Source organism: Danio aesculapii, chromosome 19, assembly GCF_903798145.1.
Source record: "Danio aesculapii chromosome 19, fDanAes4.1, whole genome shotgun sequence".
Classification (NCBI taxonomy): domain Eukaryota; kingdom Metazoa; phylum Chordata; class Actinopteri; order Cypriniformes; family Danionidae; genus Danio; species Danio aesculapii.
In genome coordinates, this window is record NC_079453.1 from 1,169,498 (window position 1) to 1,191,668 (window position 22,171).

General features: G+C 36.3%; 1 protein-coding gene across 2 annotated transcripts in view; it reads right to left on the minus strand.

Moving 5' to 3' along the window:
* Window positions 1-1,603: 1,603 nt before the first annotated feature.
* Window positions 1,604-22,171, minus strand: part of ehmt2 (euchromatic histone-lysine N-methyltransferase 2) — a 40,507-nt gene continuing 19,939 nt past the window's right edge. For both annotated transcript variants that reach the window (XM_056479794.1, XM_056479793.1), the window contains exons 16-28: window positions 21,993-22,099; window positions 21,553-21,675; window positions 17,647-17,748; window positions 17,348-17,452; window positions 16,645-16,799; window positions 13,319-13,486; window positions 10,570-10,714; window positions 8,158-8,235; window positions 7,915-8,030; window positions 7,391-7,477; window positions 5,618-5,696; window positions 4,084-4,259; window positions 1,604-1,973 (exon numbers count right to left, since the gene is read on the minus strand). In XM_056479794.1, the coding sequence (XP_056335769.1) occupies window positions 1,799-1,973; window positions 4,084-4,259; window positions 5,618-5,696; window positions 7,391-7,477; window positions 7,915-8,030; window positions 8,158-8,235; window positions 10,570-10,714; window positions 13,319-13,486; window positions 16,645-16,799; window positions 17,348-17,452; window positions 17,647-17,748; window positions 21,553-21,675; window positions 21,993-22,099 (1,616 nt within the window). In that variant the 3' untranslated portion in view covers window positions 1,604-1,798. The remainder of the gene's footprint in view (window positions 1,974-4,083; window positions 4,260-5,617; window positions 5,697-7,390; window positions 7,478-7,914; window positions 8,031-8,157; window positions 8,236-10,569; window positions 10,715-13,318; window positions 13,487-16,644; window positions 16,800-17,347; window positions 17,453-17,646; window positions 17,749-21,552; window positions 21,676-21,992; window positions 22,100-22,171) is intronic.

Below are 22,171 nucleotides of genomic sequence, written 5' to 3' on the forward strand. Positions count from 1 at the left end.
TTTATAATCTTTACAGTTCGTCATTAGCCTGATATCAGCTCACAGTACAGTAAAGACTGATAACACTGCGGCTGGTTTATTGGGTTATCTGTACAGTAATGCAGACTCTTATCAGACACGAGTAATACAAAACCACTCAATCACACACTGCGGTGAGTATTCACTCAGGTCAACACATTTCCTTCTCTATTAATCCCAACAGCTGGGAATGCTGCTGGAAACTTCTCTCCACGTTATGACCAAACATTCATTGGATCTCATAAAAAGAGGATTTATTTGAAGCTCGAATGGTGGAAAAAAATATCTTTATTTTACTTTAAAATTTGATATTTAATTAGAAATTTTAGAAAAGTTAGAAATAGAAATTAACTAAAGAAATAAAATTTTATATATATATATATATATATATATATATATATATATATATATATATATATATATATATATATATATATATATATACACACACACACTCACAAATGCTCAAACATATAATTTTAAAAATGGTTATGAAATATAGATTATTTTCCATAACTGCAAAGCAAACACATTTACATAAATAAATATATAAATAAATAAATGACTATAACTAAATGAGTCAATAAAAAAGAGCTTCAAGTACGATTTTGTTTTGGTAGCAACACTTTAAGATTTATAGTAATTGGTTACTAACAATTTTTAAAATTATTTTTACATTTATTTTCAGCATTTTTTGAAAATATTTACTATTTTTGATTAACGTCCATGTTTTTTTTTAAACTTTGTGTACCAGAAATAAAACTCATACATGTCCAGATAAAGCATAATAATAATAATTTAAAAACGTTCAATTTAGTCAGCGTAATATGATCAAACTGCATCAAAGGTTTAATAAAAAAATAGATGGTCACTCAACACTGCGGCCTACGCTATTCTAAAACCAACTTTTCATTTACAAAAATTTAAGTTCCATTTTTAATTGTTGAAACTTTGCTTTAAATAATTCTGAGAACACTTAAAAGTAACATTCCAAATATTCAGTTTTCTTTTTAAACATTGCAACTTTGTTTCAAATCACTCCAAGAATTCTAAAATGCAACATTCCATTATTCTTTTTTTTTTTTGGTAAATGTTGCTACTTAGTTTCAAAACATTTCAAGAATTCTAAAAAGTAACATTCCAATATTATGTTGTTTAAATGTTGCTACATTGTTTCAAATTATTCTGAGAACACTTAAAAGTAACATTCCAATATTCTGTTGTTTAAATGTTGCTACTTTGTTTCAAATTATTCTGAGAACACTTAAAAGTAACATTCCAATATTCTGTTGTTTAAATGTTGCTACTTTGTTTCAAATCATTCTGAGAACACTTAAATGTAACATTCCAATATTATGTTGTTTAAATGTTGCTACTTTGTTTCAAAACATCCCGAGAACACTTAGACGTAATATTCAAATAGTTTTTTAAATGTTGCTACTTTGTTTTAAATAATTTCAAGAATTATAAAAAGTAACGTTCCAATGTTCTGTTTTTTAAACGTTGCTACATTGTTTCAAATTATTCTACCAATTCTAAAAAGCAACATTCCAATATTCTACTGGAACAAAAGGGAAGCGGAACATTCTGTATCAAACAGTATTTATTAAAACAGTTACACTTACAAAAACAAAAAGGTCATGGTTTTTAATGAAAAACAGAAATTACATGCAACAGATCCCAGCAGGAAGTGCAGTCTGGACTTTGAATGGGACTTCCTGGACAACATTAGTGTGTGGTTTTACAGTTTCCAGCATGGTGTCATCAGTGTGAGTGTTGATCATGAGTGTCCGATGAGTGAGAGCGCAGTGTCGGGCTCCACACACACCTCCAGCCGTGCGAGCCGGCTCTGCTCCAGAGCGATGGCCTCCGCCGAGTGTTTGCATTTCTCCGAGCCGCACTGACAGGTGAAGTACTTGCTCTTGATGTCCCAGAAACGATCGCCGTAATCAAACCTGCCATAAAACACCACATTATAGCAGAAACAGGCCATAAATTGATGGAGATCTGTCATAAAGCAATAAAGCAGGTGCATGAATCAAACACATGAAATTAAGATCAGTTTTGACATACTTCTGTTTACAAATTCAAAAAATATGACTAATAAACTTGCACAATTTTCATACTGTACAAAAAATAAGCTTTATGTATATAAGTAAATATGTTTGAATGTATATAAAAATGTATAACTAAATACATGAAATATAAAAAAAATTTAATATATAAAAATAAAAAAATAATAACAAGTAAATAAAATATATAAGAAAATAAATACATAAATACAAATTATAAAATAATACATACATAATAAACAAATAAGTAAATAAATGCATAAATAAATAAATAAAATCAGATACATACATAATAAATAAGCAAAAAATACAAAATAAATAAATAAAAATCTTAAGAAAATAAAAATATAATAAATAAATAAAAAATATAAAATACATAATAAACAAATAAGTAAATACATGAGAAAATAAATACATAATAAATAAATAAACAAATAAATAAGTAAGTAAAATAAGATAATAAAGACAAAATAAATAAACAAATAAGTAAAAATAAATAATAAAAACATAATAAATAAATAAAATATATAAAATAATACATGAAACAAATAAGTAAATAAATACATAATAAATAAATAAAATATACAAGAAAATAAATAAATAATAAATAAAATAAGAAAATATATAAGAAAACAAATACATAACAAATAAATAAAATATATAAGAAAACAAATACATAATAAATAAATAAAATATATAAGAAAATAAATACATAATAAATAAGTAAATAAAACATAAGAAAACAAATACATAATAAATAAGTAAAATATACAAGAAAATAAATACGTAATAAATAAGTAAATAAAACATATAAGAAAATACATAATAAATAAAATAAATAAAATATATAAGAAAAAATACATAATAAGCAAATTAAATAAACAAGTAAATAAATTATATAAGAAAATAAATTCACAATAATTAAAATAAGAAAATCTATAAGAAAATAAATAAATAATAAGTAAATTAAATAAGTAAATTAAATATATATGAAATAAATAAATGATAAATATATATATAGTGTAAAAATATCAAAATTATCAAAAATAATGTAACTAAAATAGATAATAAATTTTTAAAAAATTTCTGATGAGCTCCTAATAAATAATTATACTGTATTACAGTTTTAACAAATATATACATTCTTGTCCTCATTCATTATAATTTTACAAATATTTCAGAATATTAAAAAAGGTATTATATAGATTATGTTAAATAATATCCTTATGCAAATTACCATGCTAAAAGACCAATCATATTCATCTAAACATCTGAAGGATGAAATTACATCCCTGAATATTGTATTTATTAGAATAAATGCAGTAACAGCACATTAATAACTTCATTCATCAAATAAAACAGCAGTTCATAAACGAGAGCTGATGTTTAAAGAGAATAAAGCAGCTCTAACTATTCCAAAAATATCATCTGAAGTCATTATTATTTACTATTTTTGCCAATAATAAAGCTCAAATTAAACTGTGAATATATCAGGACTAAACAGAGAACATTCAGCTTTTTACAGTCGTCTCTTTCAGTACGCAACTTATGGTCATCAGCAGCAAAAACGGGTCAACAGCACATCCTGTTGCGCGTGATGAGTTCAGAACACATTCATCCACATGCACAAATAATAATAATAATGCATGTTAATTGATTACATATATAACACCATCAACAATGACTAAATCTCTGAGGGATATCCACAAAATAGATGTAAATATCACTGAATTGTAGCTCTGACAGGGACACGAGGGTTTTAAATGACTGAAAAACAGCGGAATATGGATCTCCAGTGTCCACTATTCACAGTTTATGATCATCTCTCTGTTCTGTTCTGTTGATATGTGATAGAAATATTCATAGCCGGAAACAGATGGAAATATGAGTGGTTTGTGTTGCGAGATCCCAGTGCAGCCGCCATTACGGCTCATTGTTTTTTTGCCCACCAGGATCAATATTGAGTATAAACGTGCTGAAATCAGCATCTCACCCGAGCTCCTGTCCGGTGAAGATGTCTCTGGAGCTGAAGAAAGCGATGCGAGGGAAGCGCAGGTCCTGGTGCAGCATGAACACACGCACCGGGATGATGTTGGGGTCACACAGGTGGTTTATGAAGCGGCTGATGTTTCCGTAATAGCGGGCATCGATACAGTACACCTCACCATCCTGAGCCAATAGAAATATTCGTAATGAGTTGACGCAATAATTAATAAATATAAAAAAAAACATCTGCAGTACAGCAAGTTAAAAAGGGAAATAATCAATTAAAAATAACAATAATTAAACATGACAATGCAAAAGTCGTAAAAATAGCATTGCTAATGGAAAATTTATAAAATAAATATTAATAACATGATTTTTAATAACATAATTTGAATAAATTATTATTATTGATGACAAAATGACAATCATTAAACATAAAACAGCAATTAAAAAACTGGAAAGTTACACAGAGTACTAAATATTTATTTATATATATTATATAAATGGGCGTCACGGTGGCGCAGTGGTTAGCACTGTGGCCTCAGAGCAAGAAAGTCACTGGTTCGAGTCTCGGCTGAGTCATTTAGTGTTTCTGTGTGGAGTTTGCATGTTCTCCCAGTGTTGGTGTGGGTTTCCTCCGGGTGCTCCGGTTTCCCCCACAGTCCACACACATGAATTGATGAACTAAATTGATTGTAGTGTGTGTCCTGGTCCTCCAGGTTGGGGGTTGAGCGCTGCAATAGTATCCAGATGCAGCCTTTATGATGCAAGCTGAGATTGCATCACTCAGCGATGCAATGTCAGACACAATGCACTCAATGGAGTGAGTAGGGTTAGGGTTAGGTGAGCGCATTAAAAAGCATTGGATGCAGCTCAGATTGCACTGCACCAGGTCTGCATCCAGACCCCTCTCGAGTGTTGGGCTATCGACCCACTTCATTCATTCATTCATTTTCTTTTCAGCTTAGTCCCTTTATTAATCAGGGGTCTCCACAGCGGAATGAACCGCCAACTATTCCAGCATATGTTTTATGTAGCGGATGCCCTTCCAGCTGCAACCCAGTACTGGGAAACACCCATACACTCTCTTTCACACACCCATACACTATGGACAATTTAGCTTACCCAATTCACCTATGAAACACCAATATGGTGCGGCTAAATATCAACATCGATATAAACGGCCATGGGAGTAAGTAAGTATATAATATTTAAATAATATTTACTCATATTTGTTCAGAATATTTATTTATATATTATATATATATATATATATATATATATATATATATATATATCATAAATGACTGCTGTACATTTGATAATAAATGACATATAAAAGCATAAATAAATAAAATAATTCATTATTTTACTTTGTTTTTAAGACTAATTATTGTTTCAAAGTAATTTCTAAACTGCAATTCTATTAGCATTAAGAAGCATTTGTGTGACAGTGGCTGTAATTAGTATTAGGGAATAACATTTTTTTGAACGAACGAACGAACGAGCAAACAAACAAACGAACGAACGAACACACACACCTTGTTGTCCAGGTCAAAGAGATATGAATCGTCCTCTCTCACGTCTGCTTCAGCATCAGAGATCAGTTCACCAACATACCTGACACACACACACAACCACACACACACAGGATTAAACCTTTATTGTTTAGTTGATTCTCAAGAATTATCCGAATCAAAATTACACTGAATTTCCATACGAATCTTAATCGTTCCATTTGAATCTTTCAATGAATCTGTTCAAAACTTAAAATCTGATTCAGTGATTCATTTGCAGCGATACTTAAAACTGGCCACCAAAGCCTGATAAATATGATTTTGTTTGCTGTTTTGTTTAAAGAAATAAACACTCTTATTTATCAATGATGTATAAATTGATCAATAGTGACAATTATGACACTGTTAAAGTAAACAAAGATTTATCTGGTTTTTAAAGTTTCTATTTCTTCATTTGTTCTGAGTGTAGAGAATTAAAAACTAATTATGTTTGATTGTTGAGTTGTTAAAGTGTCTTGAGGATCAGCTTGAATCAAAATAACCAGCCAGCAAATTCTAATAAATGATTCACTTGAATCAATCAGTTAAAAACAGTGATTCATTTGCATCATCACTCAAAACTAGCCATGAAAGCCTTGGATGAGTTAGTATGAACAATATTTAGCATTTTTTGATTGTAATTAATACTTTAAATCATTAATAACACTTTGAAACAGCAAAGATATTTATATAAATGTAACTAAATTATCTATTATCTATCAAATAAATGCTGTTTGTTTCAACGCTTGTAAAGACTGTTAATGAGTAACAGAGGAAATTACTTTTGATTTTAGTTTCTAAACCTTTTCTAAAATGGTCTTACTAATTAATAAATGAACAATGCTTTCAGCTGGATCGCTCAAAAAAAGAATCAGTTTTAAGAATCAGTTAAAATGATTCTTTTTAACTATTGAAAAGAATCAGTTTTGAGAATCAGTTAAAATGATTCTTTTGAACTATTGAAAAAAATCAGTTTTGAGAATCAGTTAAAATGATTCTTTTGAACTATTGAAAAAAAATCAGTTTTGAGAATCAGTTAAAAGAATTCTTATGAACTATTGAAAAGAATCAGTTTTGAGAATCAGTTAAAATGATTCTTTTGAACTATTGAAAAGAATCAGTTTTGAGAATCAGTTCAAAATGATTCTTTTGAACTATTGAAAAAAAAATCCGTTTTTAGAATCAGTTAAAAGTATTCTTATGAACTATTGAAAAGAATCAGTTTTGAGAATCAGTTCAAAATGATTCTTTTGAACTATTGAAAAAAAATCAGTTTTGAGAATCAGTTAAAAGAATTCTTATGAACTATTGAAAAGAATCAGTTTTGAGAATCAGTTAAAATGATTCTTTTGAACTATTGAAAAGAATCAGTTTTGAGAATCAGTTCAAAATGATTCTTTTGAACTATTGAAAAAAAAATCCGTTTTTAGAATCAGTTAAAAGTATTCTTATGAACTATTGAAAAGAATCAGTTTTGAGAATCAGTTCAAAATGATTCTTTTGAACTATTGAAAAGAATCAGTTTTGAGAATCAGTTCAAAATGATTCTTTTGAACAATTGAAAAGAATCAGTTTTGAGAATCAGTTCAAAATGATTCTTTTGAACTTTCGTTAAGCAGGCTGAGAAAAATGGTCTGGTTTACAGTGGTCTGAACTGTTTCTAGATGAAAAACCATTGAAACCGGCTGCTATTAAGAAGATCTGATGTTTGTAAATACAGCACACAGCATATGATCAGAGGACAGAGAGGGAACACACTCGCAGATGAAACTTCCTTGAGGAATATCTTGAAGAGCTCGAACACCCCAACCCATCTTCTCTGTGCGGTACAGCTGGAGACGTACCCTGAACACACACACACATTAGAATACACACATCAACCCAAAGACACATTCCTTGAACACACACACACACACAAAAAAACTGACATACACACACTACAAATATAGACTTACATACCCTCGCTCACACACACACACACACACATACACAAAACATTTACCAACAAACACATGCACACACACTGGAAACATACATCAAAACAAAGACACATTACACACAAACACACACACATGCACGCATACACACACTGGAAGCATACATCAACACAAAGACACATTACACACACCCACACACACACACACACACACACACACACACACACACACAAAGAATGCCACACATTAAACAAACACAAACATGTGGACAAAGACAGACAGATACACACACACACATGCACACACACACACGCACACACACACACACACACACAGGTAACTGACTTGATTCCAGCCTGCACCACGCGGTTCTTGCATGTCTTGTGGCAGGAGCAGGCCATGTTACACTCGAAGATCAGCGGCGGCTCGATCTTATTAAACTCCTGAAGAAGACGATGATCCTGTGAGAACACACACACACACACACACACACACACACACACACACACACACACACACACACACTTATAGCCTTCAGTGATGTATTATAGAGTTATAATAGAGACGAACAGAGCTGTGTTGTTGTACCTTGTCGTACCAGCAGCGGATGCTGAGCTGCCCACAGAGACAATTACTGGACGAACAGTCATCTGTACAGCTGCAGTGCTGAAACACACACACATGCATGCAGACACATTAGAAACACCCACACAGGTACACACACATTAGAGAAACACACACAGAAATGCATGCACATAACAATGGCGACTAAAAGGAATTGCTAAAGTGAAGGATTTGCATGAGGACGGTGTATTCATGTCTGGCTCTGATTTAGTGGACAAATATAATATTAGAGCCCGAGGGGTCTTCTGGAAATACCTGCAAATTAGACACGGCATCAAGGACAAATTTAATGTGAAGGACAACCCTGTGTATGCTTATTTACAGTCACCACAGGATGCTAGGACCTGCTTCTGTGTGTTACAAAATGATGCTCAATGTCAACTCAGATGTAATAATTTGGGAATAATCTGGCAGAAGGATCTGGGGATTGATATTGAGGAGAATGAGTGGCTGGACATCCTTTCCAATGTAGGTAAAAACATAAGAGAAGTTAGAGGAAAGTTCATCCAGTACAAAATAATACATAGACACTACTACACACCATCCAGACTCTATAGGATGGGACTAGCTGGAAATAATCAGTGTTGGAAATGCAATAAAGAAGAGACGTATTTACACATGATCTGGGTATGTTATCTAGTTTATCCATTCTGGTGTAAAATTTTAAGAATAATGGAGGAGTGGCTAGGCTGTGAGTTACCTGTAGAGCCACGGCTATGCCTTCTGGGTGACAAATTAGTGATGCCTAATGGCCCGTTTCCACTGAGTGGTACGGTACGGTTCGGTTCGCTTTTATGGCCGTTTCCACTGTCAAAAAGCGTACCGAACCGTACCGTACCACTTTTTCGGCACCCTTTCGAAAGGGTACCAAACATGAGAAAGGGTACCAAAAGGCGGAGCTAGACGCGCAGCTGAACGCTATTGGTTTACAGAGATACGTCATTCGCTTACACAACAAGCCAGAATGAAAACTAAAAACCCGCCATGTTTGAAAAACACAGCGAGAGATTACAGCGGAATTATAAATACATATAATAACGAGCCATGGTCGACCCGGGCTCAAAATAACCTTGTCGTCTTGATAAACAGCCACAAAGCCAAGAAGAAGAGCAGATTTACTCTGTGCCCCGTAGTTTATTACGAGCCAGTCTGAGGCGCGAGCGGTTTCGCTTTCTTGTTTGCGCTCGCCGCGCGTCTATATCTGAAATAACAAACTTGTTGAGCTGATGATAATAACCTGCGCTTGATTATTGACGTGCTTTTGAAACCCGATCCTGTCAGACACTAACAAACGCGAGAGTGAAGCGCGGAAAAACAAAGGAGAAGCCGGAAAAAAGGAGAACATTATTATTCAGCAAACATGAACAAAATGCCATGTATAACTAACTTATTATCTTCACCTTTTGGACTAATATGAACCGGGAATGATGGAATTACTCTCTAACAGAGGCTACATGTGCTGCTGAAGATTACAGACACAGATGAGAGGCTTACACTGACTGTGGGCTATATGTTGTGTTGTTTTGAACCTAAATACGGACTAAATGTCTGCTGTGTGTAGTTTATCTGTAGTTGGTAACATATCGGACACTGTAAGGGGCTGTATGTGTTTATAGATGCTGCATTTATTTACTTATTTTATATAATTACAGACGTTACAGTAGGCTGTTTCACACTGTCATTGATCTGCAGTTATAATCAACTCATGTTCATAGAAAAGTTAGTAATAAACATTTCTACACAAGTATTTATGCGTGTAAAGCATCTGTTTAGTGAGAAGTGCTTCTCATATGATATGTAAGTGACCCGTACAGCTTTATTGTAGACATTTCCTCGAGCGAGAATGACGTCGACTGAAACTTTCTGTCATACACCATGTGCACCAAAAGGGTACCCTTGGTAGTGGAAACGCAAGCCTGATAAAGGTGACCCGTACCAACCCGAACCATACAGTACTGTACCAGTCAGTGGAAACAAGCCATAATATAGGTAAAAACCCCTGTATTCCTGATTTAAAGTGTCCCAGAAAGCCAGAAATAAAGGAATGCATTAATGGGATGATTGAAATTGCATCATATGAGTGTGGGCTGGGGAGATTAAATGAGGGAGAAGTACATAGAAAATGGGATAATCTCTGGCAACATCGAAAATTAGGATAAATGAGTGTGTACATTCAAAGGTACCACAACCTTAATTTCCATATATGTTTGCTATACTTTGAATTTTCTTGGTGTGCCATGTGGCTGAATATGTAACATGTATCATATGTATGTGTAGAGTGAGGTGTGTTCTTTGCTCTTGGCTGTTGATCAATAAAAAAAGTTGAGTGATAAAAATTCAAAAGAAATGCACGCACATACACTCACACACTGTTACCTGCAGGTGTGTGATGTTGCGGTCGATGTTCATGGCGGATGTTTCACAGTTTTCTGCGATGTATTTGTAGTCAGACGGACAGCCTTCGTCATCCACGCCATTAACACACGGGATCGGGACGTTCTCATAACCCTGAGCCACGTCACTACACACACACACACACACACACACACACACACACACACACACACACACACACACACACACACACACACACACACACACACACACTTTTGAGAACACTCCACTAATGTTCATTTCTAACAACTGATTTATTTTCTCTTTGTCATGATGACAGCACATAATATTACACTAGATATTCTTCAAGACACTAGTATTCAGATTAAAGTGACATCTAAAGGCTTAACTAGGTTAATTAGGGTAGTTAGGGTAATTAGGCAAGTCATTGTATAACAGTGGTTTGTTCTAGAGACAATCCTAAACTAATATTGCTGAAGGGTTCAGTATGTAAGAGTGACACCCAGTGGTTGAACTAGGTATTGCATTCCTGGATCAAAAAAGCACACTTCTATGGCTATGTCATGGCAAAAAATAAAAATAGATCAATTTTACCACGTTTTATAAATACCAATTTTCTATAATTATAAAAATATTCTAACAATTACAAGTAATCAACAGCAATAAATAATATACAAGGTAAAATACATAAATAATAATGATAATATATAAGATAAAAATCTAAAATAGTTTTTTAAGGTTTCCTTTTGATAAAAATGTTACAATTTTAGATGGATTCACATTTAAAAATATTTCATTTAAAGTCTGTCCAGATAAAAATTGTTGTCTGATAACATTATAAAAGGGGCAGTCCACAAGAATATGTTGAACAGTTTGGGTTCTGTGGCAATATTGACATTTTGGTGGTTCTTCTCCTTTCAGTAAATGTTCATGTGTGAGTCTCGTGTGTTTAATGCGGCATCTTGTATAAACAATCTCATCATGTCTTGACTTAAAAAATAAATTAGATTTTCCTCCTATTTCTGGCTGAATTTCAGAAAGTTTATTATCTGGGCACTGATCCCATTCGGTTTGCCATTTGTTGAGAATAGAGCCTTTTATTAGTGGCTTTAGATCCTAAGGTAGGATTTTACACTCCGTCAGCTTTCCTGCTAGGGCTGTTTTGTCGGCTTGTTCATTTCCAAGTAGTCCGGTATGTCCTGGGATCCAGCAGAAGACTATATAATAAAACTTTCTCTGTAGTTCGTCAACTTTGATAAAAACGTCGATAATAATGGGATGCTCCAGTTTAAAATAACTCAATGTCTGTAGACAAGATTTTGAGTCAGAAAAAATAATAAAATTGTGTCCTTCAGCATTTCAATGTGTTCCAGAGCTAAAAAGAGAGCCTTTGCTTGCGCTGTAAAAATCGAGCCATTACTATTGCTGCAGAAACATGACTGTCCTTTTTTGATCCATCTGTGTATATTGGTTTATGAGCAGGATAAAAATGTCTTATGTCAGCAACTGCTTGTTGATATGCATGTGGAAAAGTATCAGCCTTTTTTTGCTGGCTCAGATGCAGATTTATATGCAACTTATTTGACCAACAGGAGTGAGTGATTTGAACAGTGTTCAAAATTAATTCAACGGCACATGATAGAAGGAATATTTCCCATATTAAAAAGAGTTTTTGTTCTAACCAACATCTGAAATTAATATTTTATAAACAGCTTCTATTTCTGACAGCTGAACAACAAGATAAACTGACAATGATGTACAGCTCATGTGCTTTATTCAGTGTTAAATGCTAATAATTTGGGTTTGAATGACATTTTACATCACATTTATTGCCATACTACTGAAAGCAGCAGCACATAGTTCAGCTCAGATCTGGAAAATAAAATAAACCGTCTGAAATTGAACTTCGGTACTGAGACTTAAAGTGCAAACCAACACATATCAGTGATCCAGCATCTACATTTAATCATGTTAAAGAGGTTTAATATGTATTCATTAGATTATAAACCTTACCATTTCGCTAGAGCGCAGTGAGTGCACTATTCTGTGCTTCTGAATGGCTGTATTTACATTTCTGTCGTGTTTTGCAAACAGCTAAATAGCTAATCTCTGCAAATGTCGTCACGTAGCGTGTTGTTAGGACATGCGGTTACACGTAACCTGCTCACCTAATGTTTACGCTAGTAATATTTATATTAATTGATAATTAACCTCATGTGGAACTGAATCCGTCTCATTTTGGAGTCTGCTACTGTCCACCAGAGGTCACATTTCGGTCACGGACGCATGCTTTCAGAGCATTTCTGAATGAATCAATGACATGCCCGGGGTGCTGAAATATAATTGGCTAAACTGGCAGTGGGCGGGTAAAAAACAAAACAAAAGACAGCCGTTCCGGCACGTTCCAGCACAGAATATCTGACTTCAGCATTGTTTTTCAGATAAGCAAGTATGTTCACTTAGCATGCTTCTGAAACATCTTTACCATATAATTATGGCATATAATATAATATAATTATGGTATTTTTATGAAGAGTCAAAAACTTACACGCAGCACCTTTAAGGGGGCTATTAATATTGACCTTAAAATGGCTTTAAAATATTTTAAAACTGCTTTTATTCTAGCCGAAATAAAACAAATAAGACTTTCTCCAGAGGAAAAAATATCGGAGGAAATACTGTGAGAAATTCCTGAATCTGTTCAACATCATTTGGGAAAATAATGGGAACTATATATATATTGCTGATGACGACAGACACACGCACTGACCTGCAGATGATCCTCTCGGTGCGCACGATGCGGTTTGCGATTCCTCTTCGTAGTTTTCTGTTGATCTGCAGCGCCACCCAGACGGGCGTCTCCCCGCGGGCCAGAGACAGCGGCGTATCGCCCTCTTTATTCACAATATCGATGTCTGCACCGCGAGACAGAAACAACCTGTACGAATAAAAACAAACTGACAAACTATACCTCTTAATCCCCACAGGGAAACCCAGCAGCAATGAAGAATGCATGATTATATGCTGTCATGGCAATCAATAAATGTGATTATAATGGAAGTCAATGGAGCAAAAACAGCACCAACATCACCAAAGGGGAGTCGATTTGAACTGTTCATTATTTAGGGTTAACTATTTAGCTCTCTAATTCATTCTCCAAGCATTTGCAGCTGTTATAAACACTGAAAGCAGCCTGAAGCAGAGAAATCAGAGTATATATGATATACACTATTATCATGATCAGTGTTGGGGGTAACACATTACAAGTTAATACCATTACTTTTCAAAGACTCAGACTATCATTTCATATTTTACTCTTGTTTATTTTATCTCATGAAATACATAGTTTAGGGTAATAATACTTTTTCATCATTTATATGAGAACATATTCAGTGTTTCTATTGATATTGTGTATCTGGAAATGTCCACTGCTCGCATCCATGGTGCAAGAGAGGACACCATCAGACTTTGGGCACAAACCTTGGACAAACTTAGAGGTTTACTAATTTAAATCAATGAGAGATCAAAAAGCAAATACTTCTGGTTCCAGGCCCTTTTTATTATATAATTGATTTATTTATTGATTAATTTTATCTATTTTTTCCTTTTTATAGTAATTTAAAGTTCCCTGTTTGGTCTTCTAATAACTTTTCTTCATCGTCGTAGACCTCTTTCAACACAGTTTTGAACATCTATTTCTATTAGTCTATAACTATTCTTCTATTTATTTATTTTTATCTGGCTTCATTTTACCCTTACTTAATCCTAAATACAGATTTGGTTTATTGCCTTTTTGGTTTGGAATTTTGTTTTGTGTGTGTATGTATGTGTTTATGTATATATATTAATTTATTTGATTATTTTCACTTGTTTTAGTATGTCCATGGGTCTGTTCTTCGTAGCTCACATAAATGATCTAAGATGATTTGGCTGGATCTGTTAATCTTGATAACTGATCTCTGGATAATTTGGTTCTTCAAACAAGTTTATGAATCAGATTAAAATGTCTGGCTGATCTGAGATCGCTGCGTGTGTTGTGAATGACAGATCTATCAATCCTCGAAAATCATGATCAGCAATGCAACGATTGGCTGACGGCACAGCAGCATAATGACATCATCTGATTAATATTCAATTATCCATGTGAGCTAAATTACATAAAATTCGTAGTAAACGTTTTGTTAATTATGATACGCGATAACTTTCCACATTTGTTGCTTTACCCTTTCATGTGTCAAGAGTATTCAGCAGTTTATTTAGTTTTACAGTTAGAGCGGATTTTCTTTATAATAGTAGCCATAGTAGTATTATTGTAGCTGCTTTCTTAATCAATGTAAAGAATAACTGGATGTTTACAAAATCATTACGATATTGGTAAAGGCGTCTGCAACTTTTGTGAAGCATCAAATCACCGTCTTATTAACTGTCAAGACATATTCATGACTGCATAAATGTATTATTCCTTTAAAAAAACATTGCACATTGCATATTGTGTATGTCTATCATAAACAAATTGTACTAAAGCCATCTAAAAAGTTCATATCAAGAAATTTTCTCTTTGAACCACCAGGTGGCAGTCTTTGTACTTTTATTTTCGGAGTGCAGATTGCAGAAGTTTTGTTAATATAGATTTTAACTTATATATAATATATATATATACATACAGTTTCAGGGTTGTTTGCAGCTGTTACACCGTATGAAACACATCACGAAGGCACCAGGAGATAACCAACACCATAACTCACGACTGTTTGCTCGAGAGAAAAATGAGTGTTTCATTTCAGATTTGAAGGAATGTTAATATCTTTCCAGCATTTTTGTAGCAAGAAGCTATGATGTCGGCACCAGTGGTGTAGTGGTTAGTACGTTGAAACATGCGCTTCGGTGCTTACAGCGACCTGAGTTCGATTCCACCTCGCTGTCCTATGCTGATCCTTCCCCTCTCTCTGCTCCTCATGCTTTCCTGTCAATATTCTCTACTGTCCTCTCAAATAAAGGTGAAAATTTTATAATAATAAAAAAGAAGAAGCTACGATACAGAATATTGAGCTGAAGCTTGATCACAAAATTAAATTGAAAACCAAATGGAAATAGCAACATTTGTCCAAAAAATAAATAAATAAATAAATCACAATTAGATCTTTTCCCCAAATGGCACAGCTCTAGTACTAAGTGTATGTGTTGTCCTGTTGTCCATCATCTAACACATTGCAGTGTTTCCTCTAGTAAATTTTCCAGCTGCGGCGGTAGACTCTGTTGGGCCTTTAACACAGTTCTTCCAACTACCTGTGGCGTTATTTCATTGACAAATGTCGAGAGCGCAGTATCAAGTCGAGATCACATCCATGTAATACAACCATGCAAATCTCTGTGCTCGAGCGCCGATTTCCTATGTTCGTGCACAAAACGTCTTGCGCGCCCTCAAATATACCCTGCCCAAGTGCAGGTTTTATTGTGCGCTCTCAAATAAACGCTGCTGAAGTGTGATTTAGTGCGATTATGTAACGAGGATGTCTCCAACATTTATTAGATTTGCTAGAAATATTCGTCTCCAATAGACCTACAGAGCAGCATTAATGCGCCCTGAAGTAAAGTGAACTGGTTATAAACTCTAGCAAGATATGCAGAGCCATAGATCTTTATCTATAAATAAAATATAATTATGGAAACTGTTCATCATAACTGAAAGCTACGCCGTGTTTTCTGGCTTCACGCATCACGCACCAGTCAGTCTGTCAGCAGGTCACCTTAAAGGGTTAAACGAATAGCGCACAGCACTACTACGGTTACAGAAAAGTTCACGCTGTTATAATTCACTCACCTTTAATACGTTTTGGTGCGATTATCACCCGCTATTAAATAAAAATGGTTGAATGTTTTGAATGAGAAGCTGTAATGTAGCCGTGGCGGGATCAATTTTGGTGTGGCGCCCCGCCATGGAAGAATGAATGTAGTGCAAACCATGCATTGGCGAGCCACCCGGGAATGGTTAAGCCAAACACAGCAAAATCTAACATTGTTGATTGGCATTAGGGCTGAATATCGGAGTGTGTGTGTGTGTGTGTGTGTGTGTGTGTGTGTGTGTGTGTGACCCACGTGACGCAGTCGCTGTATCCCTCGCGTGCGGAGATGTGCAGCGGTGTGTCTCCGTGAACGTTGACGGAGGAAAGAGGACAGCCGGCGTTCAGGACCAGCTCTGCAATCTCAGCACTGCCCGCGAACGAAGCCCAGTGCAGACACACGTTCATCTCCTGAACACACACACACACACACACCAGCAAACATGCTTAGATTGGAAAGTGTGTTGCTTGAGTGTCTGTGTGTTGTCTGTGGGGGGGTTGAGCACTCAGTTGTGATAGTAAAGGCTATGTTTATGATTTCTTGTGTGTGTGTGTGTGTGTGTGTGTGTGTGTGTGTGTTTGTTCATGCGTGTATGAACATGTTGTGTGCATATGCGTGTGAGTGTTGGGTGCTTGTTTTGTGCATGCTTGAGTGTGTTTTGTGTGTGTGTGTGCATGTGTGTAAATGTGTGTGCGCACTATTGTGAGTGTTGTGTTTGAAGTGTGCCGTGTGCACATGTGAGTGGGAACGTGAGTGCGTGTGTGTGCGTTTTGCATGCACCTGAGTGTTGTGTGCATGCGTGCATGTGAGTTTCGTGTGCACGTATGCATGCTGTGTGTGAGAGTTTTAAGTGTGTGCGCAAGGTGTGGTGCGTGCACGTCTGAGTGAACATGTTGTGTGCATGTGTTGTGTATGTGCGCGTGTGAGTGTATGCATGCTGTGTTTGTGTGAGACTGACTTTATCTCGGAGTGTGACGTCTGCTCCTCTGTTCAGCAGGGCTCTGATCACCTCGATATGTCGGTGTTCTGCTGCCCAGATGACGGGCGTCCAGCCGCCGCTGTCCTGAAACACACACACACACACACACACACACACACATCAAGCCTGATTCCAGAACACTCTACACAAAATAACACAGTAGCTGCAGCATCAGATGGCAGAACTCAACTTGTACTCAACCTGTGAGCTGTGGTGTAGTAAACCATGTGTGTATGCTTGTGTGTGGTTTCAGACACAGCTGATGATGCGGCGCTCACCTGCGCGTTTATATCCACCTGTCCGGTGCTTAGCAACAGCAAGACCACCTCCAGATTGCCCAGTTTAGCAGCGTGATGAAGACCAGTGGAGCCGTCGTCTTCCTGGACCACACACACACACACACACACACACACACACACACACACACACACACGCACACACACACACACACACACACACATACACACCATTCAGAACACCCCACTAACATTTCCAATCATGAACGAAAAACAATGTGCATTTAATAGCGTGACTACAGGAGTGTGTTGTGTGTGTATGTGTATCATGGGTTTGTCACAGGTATTAAAGAAGGTGGTGAATTATGTCAGACAGAAAACAGCAGAGTGTGTTGAGTGTGTTGGGCTTATGGACAGCTTGCTGCGAGAGCATACAGTTTATACTAGTGATGTCCCGATCAGGTGTTTTTGCCCTCGAGTGAGAGTCATTTAATTTTGAGTATCTACCGATACCAGAACCCAATCTGAGACTTTTATAATACATAAAAAAAGAATAAAGAGCGAAGAAACAGATCCAGGATGATCCTTATTTTTTATTTAATTCACCTTATTTTAACTGTTACGACCTTATTAAAGTCTAGGAGTTCTTCGCTTAAAAGGTGTAACAAAGAAGACCAAAATTTGGTAAATAATATTGAATTAGACCTGATTAAAAAAAAAAGAAAAGATAAACGTGGAGAACACACTTTTATTCTCTTTTATTTTCTTTATTCTCCATTTCCACCTGGGGATACTCTTCCCGAGGCCCTCAGACTATGCAGAGTCACTGATTCGATCCAAGACCAAAGACGAGATGATCCCAAGGTTTCCATAATCCTGGACCAGGCCGTATCCTGAGCAGCTACTGTGATGGTCATGGAAGAGTGGAGAACATGAGACTGATTCCTGTGACGCTCCAGAGACAGACGAGTCTTCGCTGAGGCCAGCTTCCAGCCTCCGCCACTGAGACTGCAGCTCTGCACAAGACGTTTGGCCAGCGGAGAAATTAAAATGGTCGTGCCCAACTGAGTCTGGTTTCTCTCAAGGTTTTTTTTCTTCACTTCCGCCATTAGTGAAGTTTTGTTTCCCTCTCCGCTGTCGCCACTGGCTTGGATGGTTCGGGATCTGCATGGTTGGATTTGCTCTTCAATATTTGGACTCTCAGTAGTGATTATTAAACCACACTGAACTGAGCTCAACTGAACTGAACTTAAACACTACAAACTGAACTACACTGTTCCTATTTACTGTGACCTTTTATGTGAAGCTGCTTTGACACAATCTACATTGTAAAAGCGCTACACAAATAAAGGTGAATTGAATTGAAAACTTCAATCCTCAGCCCTAGAGTGAAGAGTCAACTCAAAGTAGAGAAACTAGAGGTCAAAACTGAATGGGTACAGCCTAAAACAACAAACAGAAAGCAGCTAACTAAAGTTTAGAGGACTAGCTTACCTAATGCAACATTAAAGATGAAAAAAATAAAAAATAAATCAACAACATAAATCTCCCTGAGCTTCCTCTCTCAACCATAAACAGGCGAAATAAAATAAAATAAGGCACTCACCCTTTAGGCACACAAAATAGAAATGAGACACAATAAACTTAATTAGGCATTAAAGATTAATCCAACTACTGCAAAATTCAACTACTGCAAACACTTGTGAATAATATCACCACACAACACAACGATGAGTGAACAATATCACAAAAACCAACTGTTGCACTTAAGAGCTGGGGAGAAGTGTTCCTCAGCTCACTAGCTTCATAAGTGTTCCTCAGCTCACTAGCTTCATAAGCCAGTATTTATAGCCAAACCACTCTGATTCAGGCAAGTTCATAATGATTAGCCGCTGGGGGGAGAGAGAGAGAGAGAGAGAGAGAGAGAGGAGTACAACACACTATGCAAGGTTTACACACAAAATTATGTTTTGGCTGTAACATAACATTCAACTACTCAAACAGCCTTTTCCTTTCCACCTCTTGCAATCCCACGTGTACATATCTCACAGTTTGCTTTGGCAATGTTGTCATCATCAACTTTATAATACATCCAGACATTTTCACGCTTTCCAATCCAAGCCGCTTCCTTGTTCTACTTTGTCAGCATTTAACCAATAGCGTCTCTGCAATAAAGTGATGTCATGCCGCACACGCTGCTGTTTCTGTGTGAAGTTTAGAAAGAGGTCTACCTCTGTGCCACCGCATAACTATAGATGTGTTCAAAAACCATGAGATATATACAGGGTGGGCCATTTATATGGATGCACCTTAATAAAATGGGAATGGTTGGTGATATTAACGTCCTGTTTGTGGCACATTAGTATATGTAAGGGGGCTTGTAGATAACTGAGGAAAAAATAAAGTTAGGTTAAAACCAAGCACACCAGTGTTTTTCTGGTGAAATTCCCAATATGTTAATTAAGGTGTATCCATATAAATGGCCCACCCTGTGTATATATAAGTGCTGGGGCGTTATCGGCGTTAACGCGAGACTCTTATCGCGCGATAAAAAAAATATCGCCGTTAATCTATTCTCAAAGTTGGGTTGGGAGCTGGGTCTATTCTACGCAAGCTATGATGACTTTCACCTTGATATTTTAGCGCGGATGTATACCAGACCAGTGAGCCGTCTGACAAACAAGTGCCCTTCTGAATCAAATCAACAGGATGCCTGACTTTAGCTGCAGTTCAGCAGTTTCACTTTAACTTGAACATTTCATTCATGCCCCCGTGACAAACTGGGGTATTGGACGCAAATAAGGAGTAACGACTGATGAGAGTGTTATAGAATTTAATAACGCTCACCAAATGGAAAGAAAAAAAACTTCCGCATTTCGCTGTGTGTGTGTGTGTGTTTGTGAGTGTGTGTTTTGTGTGTGGTCCTTCACTGACAGCCGCCTGTGTCTTGGATCTTGTGTGAAAATATGGTGAAAAGCCCTTCATGACTGTAATAGTTTGATTGCAGTGTTTACTTCAGTAATGCCTCTAATATCTGCACTCCACATCTTAATTCCATTTCTGTTCAGTTCAGTTATGACTTTAATCGCATTAAGGTGATCAAAAATCGCTGTTTACATGGTAGACTCTTAATCAGAGTATTGTTTTAATCATATTAAAATCGTATTAAAGTATTGTTGCCCATCTAAACATACTCAATGTTTGACACACCATCAGGGCTCTGTGAACTTGGCATTGAGAAGCAGCATTTTCTGTATGTACATTATCAAAAGCAAGTATGAAATGGCTGTTTGGAGCTGATGTAGGCCGACAGTTCAACATTCATGTTTAACTGAATAAACAGTCAGTAAACACAGGTACATCTTATTGAACATCATTTATTTTCATCACCAATTATCATAGTAGATCAGTTTCTCAAGCAGTGTGTGATGCATTTTGGAAACAGGAGATGAGCCCCTGGTCTAATGCACCACCTGGCTCGAGAAACCCGCTCTCAGAGATTTATTATTTGTGTAGCACACATATTCTGAATGCCTTCGACAGTATTCAAATGAGCCATTTTAATCTAGATAAAAAACTACTCTAAGCCCACCTATTATATATATATATATATATATATATATATACACATATTAGAATAGTGATTGTCCGATTCCAATCGAGTCTGAAACTGCATGATCGGGCCTGATTTCTGATCATGTGATCAGATCTGGACATCCCTAGTTTATACAGTATAAAAAACAATGGAAGCCTATGCAATGTCCCCACAATTCACAAAAACAAACATGTGTGTATGTCTGTGATGGTCACAGTGTAATAAACACAGGTTCTGTGTATGCATGCGAGTGTGTGTGTGAGTGTGATGCTGACAGTATGTTAAATAGGCTTTGCTCTGGATCAGGAGTGCATGTGTGTGTGTGTGTGTGTGTGTGTGTGTGAAATGCTCACAGCGTGATAGACGCAGGCTCCGCTCTGGATCAGGTATTTCACCACGTCCACATGATTGTTCACTATGGCCTCTAACAGCGGGGTCCTCAGGCTCTTGTCTTGGGCGTCCACTTTAGCGCCTGCCTAAAATCAGAAGCAGAAACACATGCAGATTTAATCTCATGCTTTCCCCTCAGCATTTTCATGTCAGCAAACGCAGACAGACAGGGCGATCAATATTCAGAAACATAACAGACGATCAGCAGCAGTGATAATGATGCAGAAGTATTAGATTTTATAGTGTTATATTTATATATTTATTTAATTGAGCAATGGTTCGGTGTTAAAACATTAGACATAGACAACGCCTGACAGAGTGATCTAGAAAGTGTTTATATTGAAGTAGTGCAGTGTGTGTGTGTAAATGTGAGAGCTGCAGTGTGTGTGTGTGTAAATCTGACCTGTACGAGCAGATAGCAGATCTCCAGCAGACCTCGCTGAGCCGCGGCGTGAAGAGCACAGCGCCGATTCTGAGAGTCTGACTGATACGACGGGTCAATGCCCTCCACTGACACACACACAGAGAGAGAGAGAGAGAAACCATGAGCTATAATGCAGAAAGACATATTACATGTTAAGT